Here is a 19,561-nt window from a genome sequence, read left to right as displayed (position 1 = left end):
GATGCTTTCACTTGGCGAGGATGGCCGCCATTCGTAGCCATCCACATACCTCAGCCAAATTTTCTGTGAATTTTATGAATTCAGTCTTGTTCTGAGATTCTACGAATGTCTTGTCTAGTTTTACAATAAGTTGTCCACGAAACAGTTTCAGTGGTTGGTCTCTGCACCCGTACCCTTGGGAAGTCTTCTGGTTGTGAAAGGGTACCAGAGGGGTAACTGCTTGGAGAGAGTTCATTCAGACAAGTTCCTGCAGCAGACGAAGTGGGCAACAGGAAATTTGCATAAGGAATTAATGTGATCTCAAAAGCAATGAGTTGTGTCTAAAGGTAAATCATTGTTAATAAACTGCATCTGTATTCCGCAAAAGGTGCTGTGTTCAGGAAAAAAAAAAAAAAAAGAAAGAAATAGCAAAAAAAAATTAGCATGCCATTTTTCCTTGTTTCCCCTTCTTATACTGTATGCACGGGATGTTCGCAAATTTTGACGTTCACAGCTTGACAGGTGCATATCTGGTGAGTCGTTATTTATTTTATTTTTTTGTCATGCCCTTAAAGCTGCGGTGTGTCGAGTGAACGACAACCTGCATTAATTATTCAGGCATGGCACAGAGTTTCCTACAGCAATTAATAGAACGAACCTTGGTGCTACTCTCTATGGAAGCTGCAAGTGTGGTGGTACAGCCAAGGTCGGCATTCTGGACGTTGTATTTTCGCCGTATTGTCCGTAGTACCTTGTCAGTTCTGATTGGCTCTCAGGTGCTGCCACGTCCTCTGTGACTGGCTAAATATGCCGCCACTGCAGAAATCAACAATATGGCAGAATATCGTAGCATCCAGAATGCAGCACCCACACTTGGGAATGATAGTACAGTCGAATCTGACTATCTCAAACCCGTTTACTTCGAATTATTCTATATATCGAACAATTTCTGGACACGGTATACTTACAATGAGCATATATAGCAAAAATTATGCTTACATCGACCAAAAATAGCAACAACTCCCGATATATAGAACGTCAAGCGGCGGAAAAGTGCCCCCGGAAGTTGGCTTTTCCTCACGGTGGCGGGGAAACCTAGCGGCACAGCTCCATCCAACCGCTCTCCTTACCGTGACCGCGCTGCCTCGAGTGTGCTGTCGACACCCCCTGCAAAAAATTATCCTGTTGCCCATAGCTTGTTACGACTTTGCACCGCTGCCACCGCTATTCCGACTTTGAGGTGGTCCCGTAGCGCTCGTCACCCGTTTCGTGACAGAGCGTTGGTAGCGAAGACTCCGAGTCACGCGTCGGTGAGAATAACAAAAGGGACTTTATACACTATATACAGGTCATTATACAGGACATGAAGGGATCAGCACTGGGGCCGAGAGCTCACAGCAAACGCGACTGTTCCCGCACGGCGACGTCCGGCGAAAACGCGTGACACATCTCATTCCAGTCGAGAGCGGCACTCTGCTCCCGGTGGGTCGGCGGATCCGGTTTTCCAGGCGGCGCGTCGCGGCTTATAAGCCCCGAGAAACCATTGTCACTCAAACGGCCCAATACAAAGCCAGCACTCGACGGTCGTCCGAGAGGTCCAACCAGCGACCGCGCTGGCCCCCCGGTTCAAAGTTGGCGGGCGCGGTGACCTCCAGGCAAGGGGAGGTGCGGCGCCGGGCTGTCTGGCACTTGGTTGCACGTTTGAACATGTTGCTTGCCGACACTTCTCCGCAGGACACCGCTGCCTGGCGGCTCAGCATCTTGACTTGTCAAAGGAGAATTAGGGCGCTGTGCCTTTCGGCGCAGACCCGGGTTTGTCCAAAGGGCGCTCGCAGGATAAATTCTGCATCTTGTAAATTCGGAATCCGGGCTGGTGGTAATGGCACAACAAGCTCTTGCTCAGACAGCCAATCAGAGGCTCTTGTGCCCTCGTCGTGCAAGATGGCGAAAGCGCGAGTTGTCTCGCTGCTTTTCTGGTTCGTTGTGTTTGCGCTTTGTGGGCCTTCTCCCGCAGTGTTGCCGTGATGAAGTGGCAGAATTCGCCTTTCGTAGTGAAGCTCGAAATCATAAACCGGGTCGATTGCAGTGAGAAGTCGGATGTCCCCGCAGCGTGCAAGATTCCAAGGAGCACTCTCAGCACGATCTTGAAGAATAAGAGGGAGATTAAGGATAAAGCGGCCAAACTGTTGACCCGGTGCCCGTGGCACCCGATGCGTACGCACGGCCGTGTAAGAGTGGTTCACCTGAAATTGCTTCAGACGTGCCGGCTTCCGCGTGCTCGGTGATGACTGAATTCTGATGAATGCGACGAAGCCATTGCCGGTGTTGCCGAAGTTTGGAGCGAGCTGTCAGAATTTCCAAAGCTGTTGACGAATCAACGGTGGACAAGTTTGTGAGTGCAGATGATGGTGTCGCGACCACGGGAGAGCCCTAAAACAAAGACTACATTGCCGACATCGTACCGAGCACAAGTGAAAGTGGGCACAATGAGGAAAGCAACAACGGTCCTTTGCCCACATCCTCCGAAGTGATTGGTGCACTCGCACTAGTCTGGTGCGTCGGTGCGAATGCGGAAGGTTGCAGCCTGAGCTGCTCTGACTCCTTAGACAATGTGGAGAAGTGCGTGCGTCGGAGGCAGCGAAATTGCCCAAGCAGAAGAAAATACAGGACTATTTCATGCGAAACTAAGCTAGTTTCATCGATAAAGTGATTTTATAAATGGTATGTGCTTTTATGACACCCAAATATTTAGCAGGCTTACATCGAATTATGCTCTGTATCAAACTGATAGGCATTCTTTTGCGAGTTCGATATAGCCCGGTTCGACTGCACAAGTAGATGGATTTGCCTAAACTTGGTACGTCTGGCTTTAAGCAGCCTTGTTACTTTTTAAACAGAGTACAGTAAGTCCTCATAACAAAAACGTTTTATACAAAATGTCGCTAATTTGCATTTTCTTGTGTTCTCTCATTACTGTGCTCGTCCTATAGCTCCTCTGATTTTAATGAAATATGACCTGTAATGCAATCAGTTTCCTCTTCTTATTACTTTGTTAGGAATGTTCAGTGTATTGTGTTATAAATGCGATTATTATGCATGTGTGCGGAGGCTCATTACCTTGCTGTGTTTATGAAACTGAGGGTGTGGAAATTTAGAGAGGTAAAGCGCAATAAATGAAGCCACAAGCAGAAAGATCATCCAAGTACTAACCATCATTCTCTTGGTAGCTGAGCGATGGCAGTGTCAGAGTTGCCTCGAGGGATTTCATGAGGTGACCCTTATGATTAAAGTCCAGATGCATAGAGACTAAATGGTGCAGTTTAGGCAGATATAGGTACTAATATTGAGTTCGTCCCGACTAGCTTTTACGCTGCATTGCACTCTTCAAATAGAGAAGTGGCTTGGTGTGCCGTGTTTCTGAACTACATTATAAATTTTGGAGAAACATACTGCGGAAGCGTGTGCTTGTTTACAGCACTGCTGCTCATTGTCTGCCTAGAAACAGCAGCAAATCATGGAAACAGTGGCAAACAAGCACCGTCTTGACGTTCTTTTTTGGCCTAAAGTTGTGCCTTCTGTTGCTCATTATCAGCTCAACATGAGTGCTCAATGTCCACAGATGTAAGAGGGCGTGTACTCGTACAACAGAAGGGTCAGCAGTTTCACATCCTTTGGAATCACAGGATGTTGGGCACTGATAACTTCTGTCATTTTCTTGAGCACGAAGTACCCCGTGTTCTTTTCCCAGACTGACTGAAACTCTCTGGAAATTCTTTCGGCAAGTGACCTTTTAGGTATGGCAGCAAGCCGCTCTTGTACTTCCACAATGAGACCGACGTTCCGAGTCAGGGTTTGACTGGAAGCTGCGGTCTTCCCAATTATATCAGCCAAAAATGTAAAATGGACACATAGATTCGCCAGCCTCCCTCCAGGGCCTTCTTGCCCAGTGCAGTTTGAGCCTTTCTCAACGCTGCGCTTTCGTCTGCTGCAATACCATTGATGACGGCCTTCACGAGCACAAAGTGCCTGTGGTAATACAATCAAACTCGCTTATAATGAACTCCTTAGTTCTGTGAAGAGTGGTTGTTGTGTCAGTAGTACGTTGTCTCCACTCGCCGTTCAAAATGTGAAAAAATTAACGATGCTGAAGCTGACATCAGCAGTTACGATTCAACACCACATTCGTGCGAAAATCGTATTTTCAGTATCCCAATTTTCGTTCCTGGCACTTTCCTGCATCTGTCTGCAAGGTTCCATTGAAAACATATTCTTAAGTATGGAATGCAGTCGTAGCTCTTTCAAAATGGCCCCCAATCGATTCCAATCGCATGCAATTCCCAAAATATGAGTGCAATCGCTGCCATTTTTCTTCGAGAGCTTGATGTACTTCACTATGAGTGGGACACGGGTAAATTGTGCAAGCAACAGCGAAGCGTGCAACCGGCTCTGTCACACTTACGTGCTTCGGAACTTCGTGTGTGCCCGCCCTCCTTTAACAGTGACCGGGTTTGAAGTGTTTGTTGCAACAGTAAGGCGCTTTTGAAAATGTTCATTATATCTGGGAGCAGTTTCCACTAGGGAGGGTTGGAAGATTGTAAATGCACCGAAATGTGGTCGTTATAACGGGTAATTAATTATACCTGGGATCGTTATAAGTGGGTTCGACTGTATTCAACTGCTCTTAGCCATGTTCCGTAGTATGTGACTGCTTCCTCAGATGGCAGAAGTACTTCTAGCAATTGTTCTTTAAAAGCATGAGCGCAAGAGGCACCTTTAGGAATGCAGCTTGTCTTGCAGCGATCAGCTCGTTCACATCGTTGAGCACCTTTTGGACTTACTCACAAACATGATGCAGCCCATAAGCAAAGCACGTGACATGTGGTTGTCACATGCCTTGCTCATGGGTCAACAAGTAGCACACTATTCATGAACGACTACTTGGGAGACTTGCACTGAACAACAGAAGAGTGCGCATGTATGGCAGATAAAGAGTGTAATTCTGGACATTTTAAAGACTCTTCCCCCCTCTCTCAGTGTTTGATATGACGAAATTTCACAGTGTATATATATTGTTTACTTTAACTACACTGCTCATTTTCAATGTACAAAGAACCAAGCATTATAGTGGGTTCTTACCTGCTCGTCGCTTCACTGACAAGATGCTGTCCCTCCTAGACTCATGGGTTCATTGCTGGGGCAGCACACTTTTAGACGTCTTTGTTTTCAGCATCTTGCGTTCACTTTATACAGCATTGAACAAACGGATTGTGGAGAGAAATAAAATAAATAGGGGTGTGCGAATACTTGTACATTCGATTTCTCGAATATCGGTACCTTTGGTGCGATGACTCATGCCTTTCCCACAGTGTGCAATCCCAATCGGTACACAATTCATCCAAGTCGACAATACCAATTGAAATGACTAATGCGATGCAGACAGAAAGAACTACAACAGCAGAGCGTATGGAAAGCATGAGAGCATGTGCAAACATTGGTCTTATTAGCCACCAAAAGGCACGCTGATCGCATCGAATATGCAAGTTCAGTGTTCACGCACTTGGGAGCTCTCTACTCACATGCAAGCACACAGGCTCATTTGGCACGCGTACTCGCGGTAGTTGCTGGCTGGTTGACCGTGGACCCAAGTGCCACTGTAGTGGCTGTCAATCTAACCCGTACGTGCGATTTAGCGCTCGATCACCGATGAGCCACCCTTAGGAACATATTAGCAACAAGCTTTCTATGACGGGTTGTGGCTCATTGGCACATTGGTTGGCAGCAAATTTTTGTCACAGCCACACCATTGGCCAGGCTGTCTAGCCCATTCAGCCTAATCGGAGATTCTTCGTCGGATGATGGCTTCCCTAGTTACGGTTACTGTTACTATAGTATTTAACTTTTCATAACGTCTTGTCCATAGAACACCATGTATTTAAAACCTCAGTGTAACGAAGTGTGTTTGTATGCAATTTCAGTGTAACGAAATTTCACTGCCGCTGCAAAGGAATGCCAAGACAATAAATGGAAACTTCCGCCGACACAGATGGTCAGATGATTGAATTACAAGTGGCTGTTTGCAAACACACCTCTCAAATCGCATGTGGCGACAGGAGTGACAGCCAAAGTGGAGCTGCATCGTGTTCCGTGAAGTCCAAGTGCAATAAGATCCTGTCGCACCCCACACACTGGGTGCTTTAGGTGTGTGCGAGGGTGAGAGAAGAAAGATGGTGGCTTCGCGAGTGCCGCCTTCCCACGCAAGCAAAGGGAAAAAGGAGGAGGAGAGCGAGCTCGCGGTAACGTGATCAAGCGCGCGTAAGGGGGCGGTAAGTTTGGGCACCTCTGGGCCATGGCTATGCATGGCTGTAAGCACGGCGGAGCGCATACACTGCCACACACACTGCTTTATAAGTAACTGGCCACGTGTGCAAAGAGTGGGTGTAATAAGACGCCGTGGAGTAATGTAAGCTGTCTTACAGCACATTTAGTATTGGAGGTTGCGTAATCTCGAATTTCGTTAACCCGTTGGAGCAAGAGGCAGACAAAGTATGCGCTTCCCGCTGCCGGCACTTTTCGCGATAGCTTCGTCCCAGTGCGGGCAATGCTATCAGCTGCAGGGGCATGGTGCACACAAAAGCATGGCTGGCTTCGCTTAATTTATGCCGCTGGGAATATATTGTCGACTTTCGTGGCATGAAATCATATCATCTGTCGCAGACTCCCAAATTTATCAAAATGAATTGTTGTCTGAGATTGAAATTTGCTTCTTTAGATCACCCGATAGTTTGAAAATTTTGTGTCCCCTTTCCGTGTAAGAAAAATCGATCAGTGACTGTACTTCTTTGCATAAAAGGATGACTTTCAATAGAACGAAATTTCGAAATGACGAGAGGCAAATTGCCGATTTTACCGACTTCGTTTTATCGAGGTCTAACTGTACTTTACGGTGACCCCTCATTCCGAACACCATTCGTAGGCGCACAATGCTCTCTTTTCGTAGCTTCGAGCGACCTGTCGCAAGATTATCTTTGGATTTACGTGGCAGCTCAAAAATATCATGTGACAGTGCGCTGACCCCCGGCTGCAGACCTTTGCACAGCCTTTACACGTCGTGTGAACTGGCCGTGGGCCTCCCCGCTTGAGAACTCTTTACCGTTGAAGCCAATGACAACAGGGAGCGGTGATCAGTGAAATGATGAGCATTGCCCCCTTTTGTCTGTCATACAGATTGGTCCTATACGAGCTGACGATAACCGAAAGAAACTACCTGCCATAAAAATGGAAAAACCCTCCTGTTTTCTGCAAGGAAACCAGAAAGCAACACTTTCTAAGCAATAGAAGATTGCCATTAAGCACAGTACGGCCCACTATTAAACTGAAAAAAAAAAAAAAAGAAAGAAACATTGGTATTTAGGACAACTTTGCTATTTCTTCAGCTGCAGAGTGGGAAAAGCACTTAACTCTATTTGACAGACACATTTGATTTCATATTTGCCTTATTTTTTTATTCGATTCGATATTCGATTTGAAATTTAGTATTTGGTATTCACATTCCCCTAGCGATTATCCTTCTCTGTGCACTTCTAGCTCGAATTGGTGCGCTTGCTCAGTGGTGCATGATGTCTGAGACAGCGCTTCCAAAAATTCATGCAAAGGCAGTTGCATGCATTGCAGTTGCAGACTGTACTGTATCATAAGTTGCAGACAGCTTTTCAAAGATTTCAGAGATGTTCCATTTGAGAATTCGGACTCGGACCCTTCGAGCCTTAGTGACCACGTGCCAGTTCGGTCTTGGCCACAGAGTTGACTATGTCCAACAGAAAAGAAAATGTTTTTATACATTGCTGGTGCCTCCTCGAAACCGAAAGTAACGAAGCCTAGTCAGTCCTGTCACAGCCAGCTCCACGCAAACCACGACACAAACCACGACACAAACCAAGCCAAGCCGTTAATGTAAAGGACTGCATTTGTGCTTTGTTGTGTGTTGCACAAGTTTCGTGCTTCCAGATTTGTTCAACACGGCCTTTCGCAACTTCTTTGACTGCTAGTACAAATGTTTGCCAGTCGTAATCAAATAGCTTTAAAGGACACCAACTCCATCCTCGATGTCTCCGTTGAAGAGGGCGGTGATTAAACGAGGCAATTGCTGGACGCTCTTGTGAAGAAACTCGCAATCGTATGGCTATTAAAGCACAGTTGGCCTTTGTTGAAGTTACAGGGGATACAGATTTGGTGCATTTGGAAAGAATACTTCCCTCTGTCTTTAGCTGCAGCCATGACAATAGTTGAAATGCAGACTCTCTAGGTTGCATGCAGCAACACGTTGCCCAGCTTTTCTGGCCACTTGCAGAGTGATGACTCAACTTCTGATGAATTCAATACTTTTTAATCCACATATTCGAACATTTAGGCAGTCTGAATCTGAATGATCAGTCAGTGACTGTATTGTGTTCTGTACCATACATGTTATCAAGCAAGATAGTCTGAGGGGCTCTATTTTGTTTGAACTCCGTTTTATTTGAATTAGTTCCTGGTTCATTTGGAGTTCAAGTTAACAAGGTTCCACTGTATTTTGAATGCAGAACCGTCCCTTGCTGAGGAGCCGAGCGAAGACCTGCTGATCAACCAGCGACCTCCGTGGGACTCCTCCATGAGCGACCTGTCAAACCTGGATGCATCAGATGACGCCGACTCCCTTCGTTCGGAAAGCCCCGTCAGGAAACCCTCTTCTGCTGCCGTAGCAACGGCCAATCGCAACTTTGACCGCAATGCCAACAGCAACCTCCGCCCTGTGCGCACAGCCTCGGAAGACTCGAATGCTAACAGCAGCTGTCACACGAACTTGGCACCTGCTGCTAATCACCACTAGGCTTAAAGACAGTGCGTGTGGAAAGTGTCGTTTCAGGATGAAGACCGCCTAGCATCTCGCAGAAATCTCCCTCCTCTAGCAGCAAAACGAGTAATTGCCAATTCGAGGCATGTCCCGGATATGAGTAGCTGAGAGCAATGTTGAGGAAAGTCTTGACTATCTCAAGACACTGAAGAGAGGTCTGAAAATAGGCATTTGAGTTTCCTCATTTGCTGGAGTGTCCATCTAGGGCTGTGCTGATAACGCGATTACTAAGCTTGCAGTGATTGCCGCAACCATCTTGGGTATGTCTCAGCAATCTCGTCACCTTGGAGACTGGTCATCGAGTCAACAATCCAGTGTAGATGCACTGAAGTCATCTGCTGCCGTATTTGTGGACCGTGCAAGTGCAAGGCAAGCTGGAGGTGCGGTGTTGGCAGAATGTCCTGTACGGTTTGTGTTCGGGCGCTCAACACTCTCGGGATGTGGCTGTGCAGAACCTGCTAAAAGATGCCATTTAGAAGCTTCGCGGTTGATGAATGTTTCCATCTGTGATTTAAGTGATGCGGAATTGAGGGCCTGATAATGCGTTGCTGTGTCGTCTCCTTCCAAGCCCGCAGTCATTTCTTGTTCCCACGTCTCTGCGACATGTGGACAAGCTCTCGGAAGAGGTTCTGCGACAAGATAAGTGAGCTGCTCCTGTCACAGGTGTAGCAGTTCACCACTTATCGACAGGCGCATCCTCGAACAATGCCTGTGCCCTCAGGTTTACCAGTCATGTACAGACCCCTCTTGTGTAATCCTGTTTATGAGTCCATCCTTTCATGTTGTGTCGTGGTGTATGACACGTGTCTTTTTGGAGAACTTGGCATCGTTTACGGGATCGACTACCATTGCTCTCAATTTTTCTTTATTCTCTTGTGTGTATCGACACTGCTGCACTCTAACTGGATGTCGTGTGATTGATACCGCTGCAAAGCAATTGCAGGCTTCACATTACACAGCAAAAGTGAGGCAATTCGCTGAAGCGTGTTGATCGGTGCCATCTCAGTACAAGTTTAAAGGCCACAAACTAATGGCTGCACGGACAATGTCATTGCTTGTGCTCTGGTATTTGTAGATATCAAACGACTCGTACAGCATAACCTGGGGGTCACCTGCACTAACAGTTCTTCACCATGGGTTTGCCATCTACACGCAGGGAAGAAAGCTTCGGGCATGTGATGGTGAGTTGCCGTTTAGCAAGTTGCCTAGGGATGAGAAGTGACATCTGCACAATATGTTTTATGTTAGTCTTTTGACAACTTGCCGTCACTTTGGTAGGACTTCTTGAACTGTAAATTTGTGTCTTAATATCTTTTAAGAAGCGGCCTCGTGTCTCCATCAGTCATGGTGTTGATTCTGTTCCTCCTTGTCTGGACTCTTTGCCACTCTAGTCCTTCCCTATATATGCATCAGTCTTCTTTAACAGAAACAAACCAGCAGTTTGTCAAGTCTTAACCACTCAAGTGAGGCTGTAAGGGCAAAAGGTGATTGTGCAACCTCCTGAATTAAAGGCGGATCATGTGCAGTCCTTGTGCAGATCACTACATCTTTAGAAGTCAGCATTGCAAATATCAAACTGTTGGAGCCTCTTTGCTGAAACATTAGTGCACTTGATTATCACCATGAATGCATTCTGAAATTGAAAAATGCATTATGCACGCAGTCAATACATTTTCCTTGTTGGACATCTCAGTTGCATGCAGTGTTCCCCAGGCTATCGGTGAATTGGCATTTCATGGACCCCTTGCATTGTAAACTTGCATGCTGCCTTAGCAGTTCATTGCGAAAGTGTAAAGGCCACTGTTTGCATCACTGGAGTGGGTCAGTTCCCAAGTCAAAAGTTAAGGTCGTCAGTCAATATTCGTAGTCAAACGAAAGCCCACTCTAGGCGTATATACACGTGCGAGCCAGTGCAGCCCCAGGATGTGGCAACTGGTGCACTCTGGTGATGAGATCGGGGGCCTTTGCACTGTTGTCACCAGCTGTACATTGCTTTCTGGCAGGGAATGTTGCCCCCTCGTGTGCTTCGAAAAGACTTTAATCCTTTCGTAGTGGAACAGTCAGTGTTGTACAATGCTGCATTGTCCTGCTTGCACGAGCCTTAAACGTGTTGGTTTCAAGCCTCGACCTTCCTTCATTTGTGCAGCCATCGTCGAACAAAGTTTGGTCTGTTGCGTCTTTCATGATTGTCCAAGAGAAGCTTGAAGGTGAAGAATGGCTTGAATGGCAGGGATGAGCATTCCAGGGAAAACACGGGGAAGGCGGGAGATGGCGATTCAAGACTGTGAGCAAAATGAGAATAAAGCAAAAGTAGGAGCCAACGTTTTGACAAGCGGTTTTGTCTTTGGGGCGAGCAGTGGAATTTGAAGGTGAGCAAAGAGGCTGCTTATTTGCATTGGTATTCCCCGGCTATCAAATGGGGCTACTGGTTCAAATGTGCAACAGTCCATCACTGCAGCAATAGCTGGGAGCGCAAGAGGTGAGCTTATGGAGACAGAGAGCAGTCTTGGTGCTTCACACCAGAAGTCTGCAACATTCTCTTCATTTAGTGGACGTGTCTGAAGTTTCCAATATGTTGTGAAACTGAGCTGCCCTGATGTGCGAGAAAGTATTTCAGGAAAGGCATGATGTTGAGCTGCGTGATCTCACGGCTAATAGAAGCAATGCGGATTTAAGTAACATGATTCTCTTGCCAGATAAGACAAAAAAGAAGCCGCCCCTGTTGTCCTCCTATAGCTGCAATATGTTATCTTTTTAAAATAGGTAATGTCTGCGCAAACACCATCATGCAATCCACTTCATTCATTTTCATGTCTGCTGTTTATTCCCATTTATTCATTTTCACGATTTGAGCTGGTTCAGTAGACAGGCGTGGTGGTTTGGTGGAATAGGCCCTGCCAAACCAGGAGATGGAAATAGATTCGTCCTACAGCTTGCTCGGTCTTCTGTGCTTTCAAATTGTTCATTTTCATTAATTTTTTTCCCATACTTTTCTGACCTCGACATCTTCATAGCGCTTAGATGTTCGAGGTAATGTTTGCTCATTATGTGGCATCCCCATGGTTTCAGGTAATAATGCCTGCTGTGATTCATTTGAGTGATCACCACACTGATTGCGAGTCCTGCCAGTCATTCACTTTCATTTGAGGCAGGTTGAGGGTTTTCACGCCCACAGTGATCGCAGGGCCCGAGATAAAGCTTGTGCCAGTGCTCGATTCCTCAGTCTGCGCATCATTGCACCGCTGTAGACTTATGCGTGACAAAAAATGTAGGTATTTTACTTTGCGCATAGTGTGCTGCTAGTTGAAATTGTATATAGAGTTGGGTTTCTATTTTTTTTTTTCGTATTGTCTTGTATAATACCTTGCAACTTATGTTTCTTTACATGTGGATGTCAGCAGAGTAAGTTGTGGTTTCTGAGAAATTTTTATTTTCGAACCTGTTTGTGTCATTCCCACTGTCTAAGCTATGGCCAGTGCTTGCATGTTTCAAACTTGTTAACGCAACATGGGACACAACATGCTTCATCTATGTTGAAGAGCTTTTTTAATAGTTGAATGTTCAGGGGACTGTTTGGCAGTGAAAAGCCTAGAGGGTGTTGAATCGGAGCATAAAAAAAGAAGACCTTCGGGTCATGTGCATCAGCCAACATGTGGGTTCTCAACAACTTGTTGCACTGGAAGCTACAAGTGACGTCAGTCAACCAGAAGGGGCTCGCGCATAGTCTACCTCTAATCGCCCTTCGTGCAATGCTGACTGAGCGGTGGTGCACAATGAGCATGCTTCTCTTCCGTCTCGGAACATGCAGTGAGCTCTCGTAACCGACTGCCTGATGTGAGTCCTAGACATCACTCCGCTGCACGGAGTATATGAGACATGGTGCAGTTTGGTTTCAGGGCACCAGAACAGCTCCTGCAGAATTCCATGACCCTTGTAAATCTGCAGTCAAGAGCACAAGTGCGTGCACTCGACCATGCAAATGGTTGCCTGTGTTATGTGTAAACGGGGCTCTCCCTTCTCTGTTGTTTTGGAGGGTGAGATGGGTGTGGGTGAGTGGCCGTACCGTTGTTGCACCAGTACAGCAAGGACGAGAAGCTGGGCACGTCGTGTACAGCATTGCTCAAAAGATATAGGCCACACGAATGCTAGTGTGTTGCGTTGGGGCAGTACGGTAGGGTTTGTGGTGAGATTTGGCCACTCTGATGCTGTGCGGGACGGGAAAAAGTGTCCGCGTCGCTATTTAGACTTGGGGATTGTTTTTTTGGGTTACCGGAAATTCGGTACAAGCCGTGCTACATGGCATCAAATCTGTTCTTATTACATGGCTCGGGGTCTCTTGATTTACTCTGTAGCTGTGTGCTGGAAGAGTACGAATAATCCATCCACAGGGCAGGTGTGGCATTCGCAAGGTAAGCAGAATAGAGTTTGGGAATCTGTAGTATGGTAAATCTGCAATGGCAGGGGAAAGATATGTTGACGCGTTTGATGCTTTGCGCACCCTTCATTGTTTTAGATTTATTCATACAGTGCAGCTTTTTTCGTGGAATTTCGCAATAGCTGAAGGACTTTTGCGCTATTTGCACATTCTTGTTTTTTGCTGTTATGTAGTGTGTGCAAGCTGAGGCTTGAATTGTCATACTGCATATTCTTTAGCAGCGCTGTTCTGACAGACATTTCATCAAGCTAAATGACGCATCTTGCTGCTTAACGTCTGTTGCACTTTTCATTCTCTCTGCGGTCCTTTAATGATTTGTATTTTCTGTATAACATTTTTTAGAAGTTAGACAAAATTTATTCAGAATCTGAATCAGTGCTGTAGTTATGAATTTGTAGTGGTCCTTGAAAACAAAGGAAAATCAGAGGGCCCTTTCGAGTGCTTTAAACGCCCATAAATCTCACAAAGTTCTTGAAAATAGTAATAATTTTGCTTTCTGATAGGCTTGTAGGATATTGCTTGGTCATCTAGCCACAATGTAGGCCAAAGTCATTGAATTTGGGCCTTTTAGCAACTGTGTAGTAGATAGTGGTATTTTCTTTCTTGTGATTTTTTTATTGATATGAAGAGGAAAGAAAATGGTGCCTGTATTTGAAATCAGTATTAGTACTTTTCTTGTTTATTTGTTTTTGTGATAGGGGTGTTCCGATTTTTTACCAGGAATGGCGTCTGTGATTCTCCAGGTTTTCTTGAAGCAAGTTGAGTGCTTGTATATTGCTTTTTTATTTTACTTTGATGTGAACATGGACTGCCGTGTACCCGTGTTTTATTTACGGGTGCAATTTGTTGAGATTTCTTGAGTGGAAAATGTGTTCTGTGCTCATTATTGCAGACTCAGGATTCTGACTGTACTCATTGTGGCTTCTAAATGCGCACCAGGCATTGTCTGGCCAGCACCTGCGGGCTGTGTCTAAATCTATTTTGATAGTCTTTGTTTTCTGACCAGCTGGCTTCATTGTACATGTGTTTTTATTTACACAAACCTAGCAGATGTCTGTGCTGCATCTGCATACGTAATTTATCTTATTGAGCAAGCTGTATGCAACTCTCATTTGCTCTGCAGTGGATCTGGCTTTGAACTGATTGCACCAATGTTTGATGGGGGTGACTTATGTCAGCTTTATTGTAAAAGCAGACCATTCAAAATTTTTATCCCTTTTTTTTTGACGCCACATTTCTAAACCACTGCCCTACATGATTGCAACTGCTCCTAGATTTTTCAAAATATATCGCATTTCTTGACAACAGATGATTTCATGTGCTGAAGGTATGGGCGTTGCTGCTTTGTAAGTTCTATACCATTGCTATGAACATTTTTGTTGGAAGCTTGGCTTACGTAAAGAAAGGGGCATTGTTTCCAAGACTTAGGTGAGGTGCATAAATTCACGCACAGCAAAGCGCAAGAAAAGTTACATTGGTAGCATAGCTACTCCCTTGGTGTTACGTTGTTTCCCCTGTACAGGAAAGTATTGTGCTGTAGAATTTCTTCGAAAACAAGCGTATGCCATTCTTGCTCGTCAAAAAACTGCGTAAGCCAGAAAAGCGGGTATCTTTTGGAAATGAAAGAAATAGTGCTTCAAAAATATGCTAGAATGGGCTTTCCAGATTTACACATGACGTTGCAATCTGAATTTTTTACGTCTCGTGTTTTGTTGCTCGCATTGCCTCATACCATGGGGATTTCGGTATTGCGCTTTTCTTTCGCTCCAGTTTATAATGATTGAGACGTTTGTGTAACTGGAAAGGCAAAGCGCTCACTTGTAATTCAGCATCTAAGGTTGCTCGTAGAAGGTGGGAGGAGAGCGTAGGCGTTTGTTTATACGTAGATATGAAGAGCCTTTTGTGCTTAGCTTTATGTACTACAGAAAGGTGTGGAAATCGTCTTGTAGATTTTCTTGTTTTCAGTTGCTTCTGTTTGGGCTTTCCTGTATCTACCGCCTGCCCATAGTCACAATTAGCCTGTGTGTGAGTCGTGCAGTGTGCGTTGTACATAGTGTGCGTGGCTCAGGAGAGGTGCTGCTGTGCCACAGGAAGGAGTTATGGTTGTGCTTATATTTATTCGTCCCGTAACATGCGTACAGCGTATAGACAGGCTCGTCCTAGCGGAGCCTCGAAATGAGTGCCAGTCATAGAATAATATGGTGTATTTTTCTTCCCCCTTGCCCCCCCCCCCCCCCCCCCCCTCGCCATTCTTCCATTCACCACAGTAGTTTTATCAAGAGTATTTCAGTGACGCCACGTCTCTGTCCTGTTACCGGTACAGATGCCGCAAGCGTGTCGAAATGTTCAAGTTTGTGTAGCGGTTGGACAACTCTGTAGCCCACCTTGTGCATCATGTACAAAAATAAAATATGACGTAGCTACGTGCCTGTGACTGTGTTTCCTTACGTGCTTAGCACGTCGGTGTTGCAAGGTTTTCGGACTTCTGTCTGCATGTGACATTAGTGCCTGAGGTGGGACAGTGTGAGCCTTCCAAACCACCGCAATTCCATTTTAATTTTGCCACATAACTGCCATAATAACTGGAGCTGGTAGATTAATAATAACTGGTAGATTATCCCATTTACCAAAAATAAATTACTAGAAACCCCAGAAATAACCGACAGTGGTATACTGTGTCTGCTATTAAACCTTGATGAAAAAAGAGCTGTGGCCCAGACGGGATACCAGACGCTTTTCTCAAACGGTATGCAGAACCAGTTAGGAAGTATCTATGCTTAATATTCACAAAATCTATCCAGGAGTCAGATTCCTTCTGAATGGAAAGTCTCAAAAATAATCCCAGTGCATAAATCCAGTGACAAGACGATCCCATCAAACTACAGGCCCATTTCCTTGACGTGTACCAGCTGTAAAATACTTGAGCATGTTGTCCTCAAATTCATCATAAAGTTTGTCGAAGACAATGATCTGCTACACCCCAACCAGCACAGATTTCGGAGAGGCCTATCGACCGTAATGCAACTCGTCAAGGTAATGCACAACTTGGCCCAAGGCATTAACGAACACTCCCAAATTGACATAATTTTTATAGATTTCTCAAAGGCGTTTGATCAGGTTTCCCGTGAACAGCTAGTTTTCCAGCTGGTCCACAAACTTGGGGATGGGCCAATGACTCGATGGATCTCAAGCTATTTGTCAGGCCGTCAACAATTTGTGAAATGCAATTGGCACGTTTCTGACACATTGAATGTCGCATCCGGTGTACCCCAGGGATCCGTCTTGGTGCTGGTATTATTTTTGTTGTTTATAAATCACCTGGCAGTCCACACTAACGCAAATATTAGGCTATTCGCAGATGAGTGCATACTGTATAGGGAGGTCAAAAGCTACAGTGACTAAATTGAGCTGAACATTGCCCTGAATGAAGTAAGTTGGGGATCTAACTGGCAAATGTTGATTAATTCAGTCAAAACAGTTGCAATGTCTGTAACGAAAAACAAAGCAAGCTTAGCATTTCCTTATGGTTTTAATAACGTCGTGCTCCGAAATGTAATCCAGTACAAATATCTTGGTGTAATAATAACTTCTGATCTCAGTTGGGCAGTTCAAACGGGAGCTATAACCGCGAAAGCAATGAAAAGACTGTTTTTCTGTAGGCGGACACTGCGGCACGCTGACCGTGACCCTAAGGTTTTGGCGTACATCACACTTGTCCGACCGATTCTAGAATATGCCAATATAATCTGGTTCCCCTTCACAAGTAGCAGTATCAGCATGCTTGAAAATGTGCAGCGCAAAGCTATTAGATTTATTTTTAACTGCTGTCGATGCCTTGATTCCCCGACAGAATTGCTACGCCGTGCAGGTTTGCCCTCACTCCAAAGTCAAGCTAAAATTCACCGCCTGAAGTTCTTATATATGCTACTGCACAACTATTTTAACATGAACCACACAAGATGCATCGAAACTAAACAATCAAGGCACCTACATCATACACATGATCTCAAACTCCAAGCATATTCGTGCAACAACAATACATTCTATTATTCTTTTCTCCCTAGATGCATACGGGAATGGAATACTCTTGACCGACTTGTAGTCAAACAGCATAGAATTGATGATTTCCTTGAGATGTTACATAACTCACTTAATATGTACTCATCAGCCTGATGTCATTTATTTGTATTCTCCATATAATTATGTTTTTTCTATTGGCATGCTTGTCAATACTCGTATTCATACTACTTACTGTTGTATGTATACTTTTTCTTCTTATTTGTACTTGTTTAGCATTTCTGCCCCTGACAATTACTATTATTACTGCTTCTTTCTGTACCCCACTCCTGTAATAACTATGTGAAAGGGTTGACAGTATGTTGAAATAAATAAATAAATAAATTACACTTCAACGATACCAAATAAAGCCACTCTCAGATACCTTGAGAGGAAGCTTGATAAGCCAGGAAAGGTGTTAAATTGGGGCATGTGGCAACGCCATTTTGAAGTTTCTGCACCATGTCACCTGAATTTTAACATGAACCCACAAGAAAGCTGTGCTCACCAGGAACGTTCATAGTTCCCAAGTTGTCAGGACTACTTCATCCTATCATGTACAATTGAAATACTCTGCAGAAAGGTAGATGCAACCAGGCTAGTCCTCCGAGTGTTGATAGAATGTAGATTTACGCAATTTTTTTAGTGTACCTGATGGGCATGGCCTAAACCTCATTATCATTCCCTCTATTGCATTGCGCCCTGACTATGTACCGTTCCCTTCAATCTCGTCTGCATCTAGGTGGCTCAGATGAAGAAAGCATCTTGTGTGCCATTTCTGCGATCTCGAGACATTCAACAACCACTTTTCTAGGCAAATGCAGAAACATGCCTATTCACTCAATACTGCAGTGCAAACAAGGAAATGTCCCCTGTGTCAGAACACCACAAAGCTGCTCTGAAGCATGCCCATAACTCCATCTGTGTCCTAGTGCACCGAATGAGGGGGCAAGCTTGCTTTGCAGTGTGATAAGTGCATGTATGACAATGCTGCTGTTTTCAACTTTAGGACCAGTTTCGAAAAGAACATGAAGTCTGTGGCATACCAAGTGACATGTGCCTTGTCACAAAAGAGGGCGCGGGCTAACTTTTCATGTACAATTAAGAAGAAAAAAAGTGTAGCTAGAGGTTGTGAAGGCTTTTTTATATGCCTTTGTTCAGTCTTCCTCGAAACCTTCAAAAGAACAGTCACTGTCATTGTCGAACAAAATGTCGATGACCTCGTCACGCACGGGGTCAAGCGTGGTCGATAGGGAAGAGGAAGGTGCAACCGGCAACACCAGTTTCTCATGGAGCCCGCCGACCTCAAGCCCATCAGGGGCGGTAGATAGACCACAGCGTTTGAATGATCATGCCATAACTTCCTCGGAAGTTGTGGCCCTATCTAGCACTCCCTCAGGACACTGGGATTACAAAAAGTGCATTATCTTTCGGTGTTTTGGAAGAAATAGTAAAGCATGCCAAAAATGGGGGTTGTCTTTCTTTTCTGGAGTGGTGCATCTCTAGGGATATTGCGGTATATCTCGGTGCAAGTAAGGATTCTTCTTGTGCCACGGTGGAACATACCAAATGACTAAATCAAAGAAAATCAAGTGAAAGAATCCATTGAATGCAATATGCTCTTCCATTAGGAGGTCAGTGTGCTTTAGAAATATCTATGATGTGACATTTCTTCATCTTTTATAAAGGAATTACTTTTTTATTACACAGAACAGAGGTGCGCTTGCGCTAATTTGTTGGTCATAATACACGGTTTGCTGTTATCATTTGGCACACCATATGAACTTAGTGCATTTATTGTTATGAAGAGGAAACCCAACGCACAAATGTATGTAAGGCTATTTGCACAGGGAAAGTTAGTGGTAATCGTGTAGGCTGGTATAAACGTCACAGCTCGTTCTTGTTCCCTAGCAAAATGGTGCTACCCACTCTGTGGGATCGGCCATGAATCAGGTGGTTGAAGGAACTGTTAGCATTCTTTTAAAAAATAAATTCCAGGAGACAGTCTACTACTTGCCCTTTGTCTCCCTCTTTCACGCACAGTCCTATCCAAAATTCACCATAATATACACTTAAATCTTGTTATAGCGAATATAACGAAAGAATTATAATTCCCCTTGAAAGTCCCTATAGAAGCCCATGTGTTTAAAATTTCGTTTTAACGAAAAAAGATTCATTGATCAACGGATATAACGAAAAAT

The 19,561-nt window shown here is 44.8% G+C and overlaps 1 protein-coding gene across 2 annotated transcripts in view; it reads left to right on the top strand.

Annotated features, from left to right (window-relative positions):
* The window catches only part of LOC126526339 (uncharacterized), a 91,184-nt gene extending 75,457 nt beyond the window's left edge, over positions 1-15,727 (top strand). For both annotated transcript variants that reach the window (XM_072289695.1, XM_050174239.3), the window contains exon 17: positions 8,559-15,727. In XM_072289695.1, coding sequence (XP_072145796.1) covers positions 8,559-8,845 — 287 coding nt within the window. In that variant the 3' untranslated portion in view covers positions 8,846-15,727. The remainder of the gene's footprint in view (positions 1-8,558) is intronic.
* Positions 15,728-19,561: the final 3,834 nt, after the last annotated feature.

The sequence above is a fragment of the Dermacentor andersoni genome, chromosome 8 (assembly GCF_023375885.2).
Source record: "Dermacentor andersoni chromosome 8, qqDerAnde1_hic_scaffold, whole genome shotgun sequence".
In the NCBI taxonomy this organism is placed as follows: Eukaryota; Metazoa; Arthropoda; class Arachnida; order Ixodida; family Ixodidae; genus Dermacentor; species Dermacentor andersoni.
This window is presented reverse-complemented; position numbering and strand designations above follow the sequence as displayed.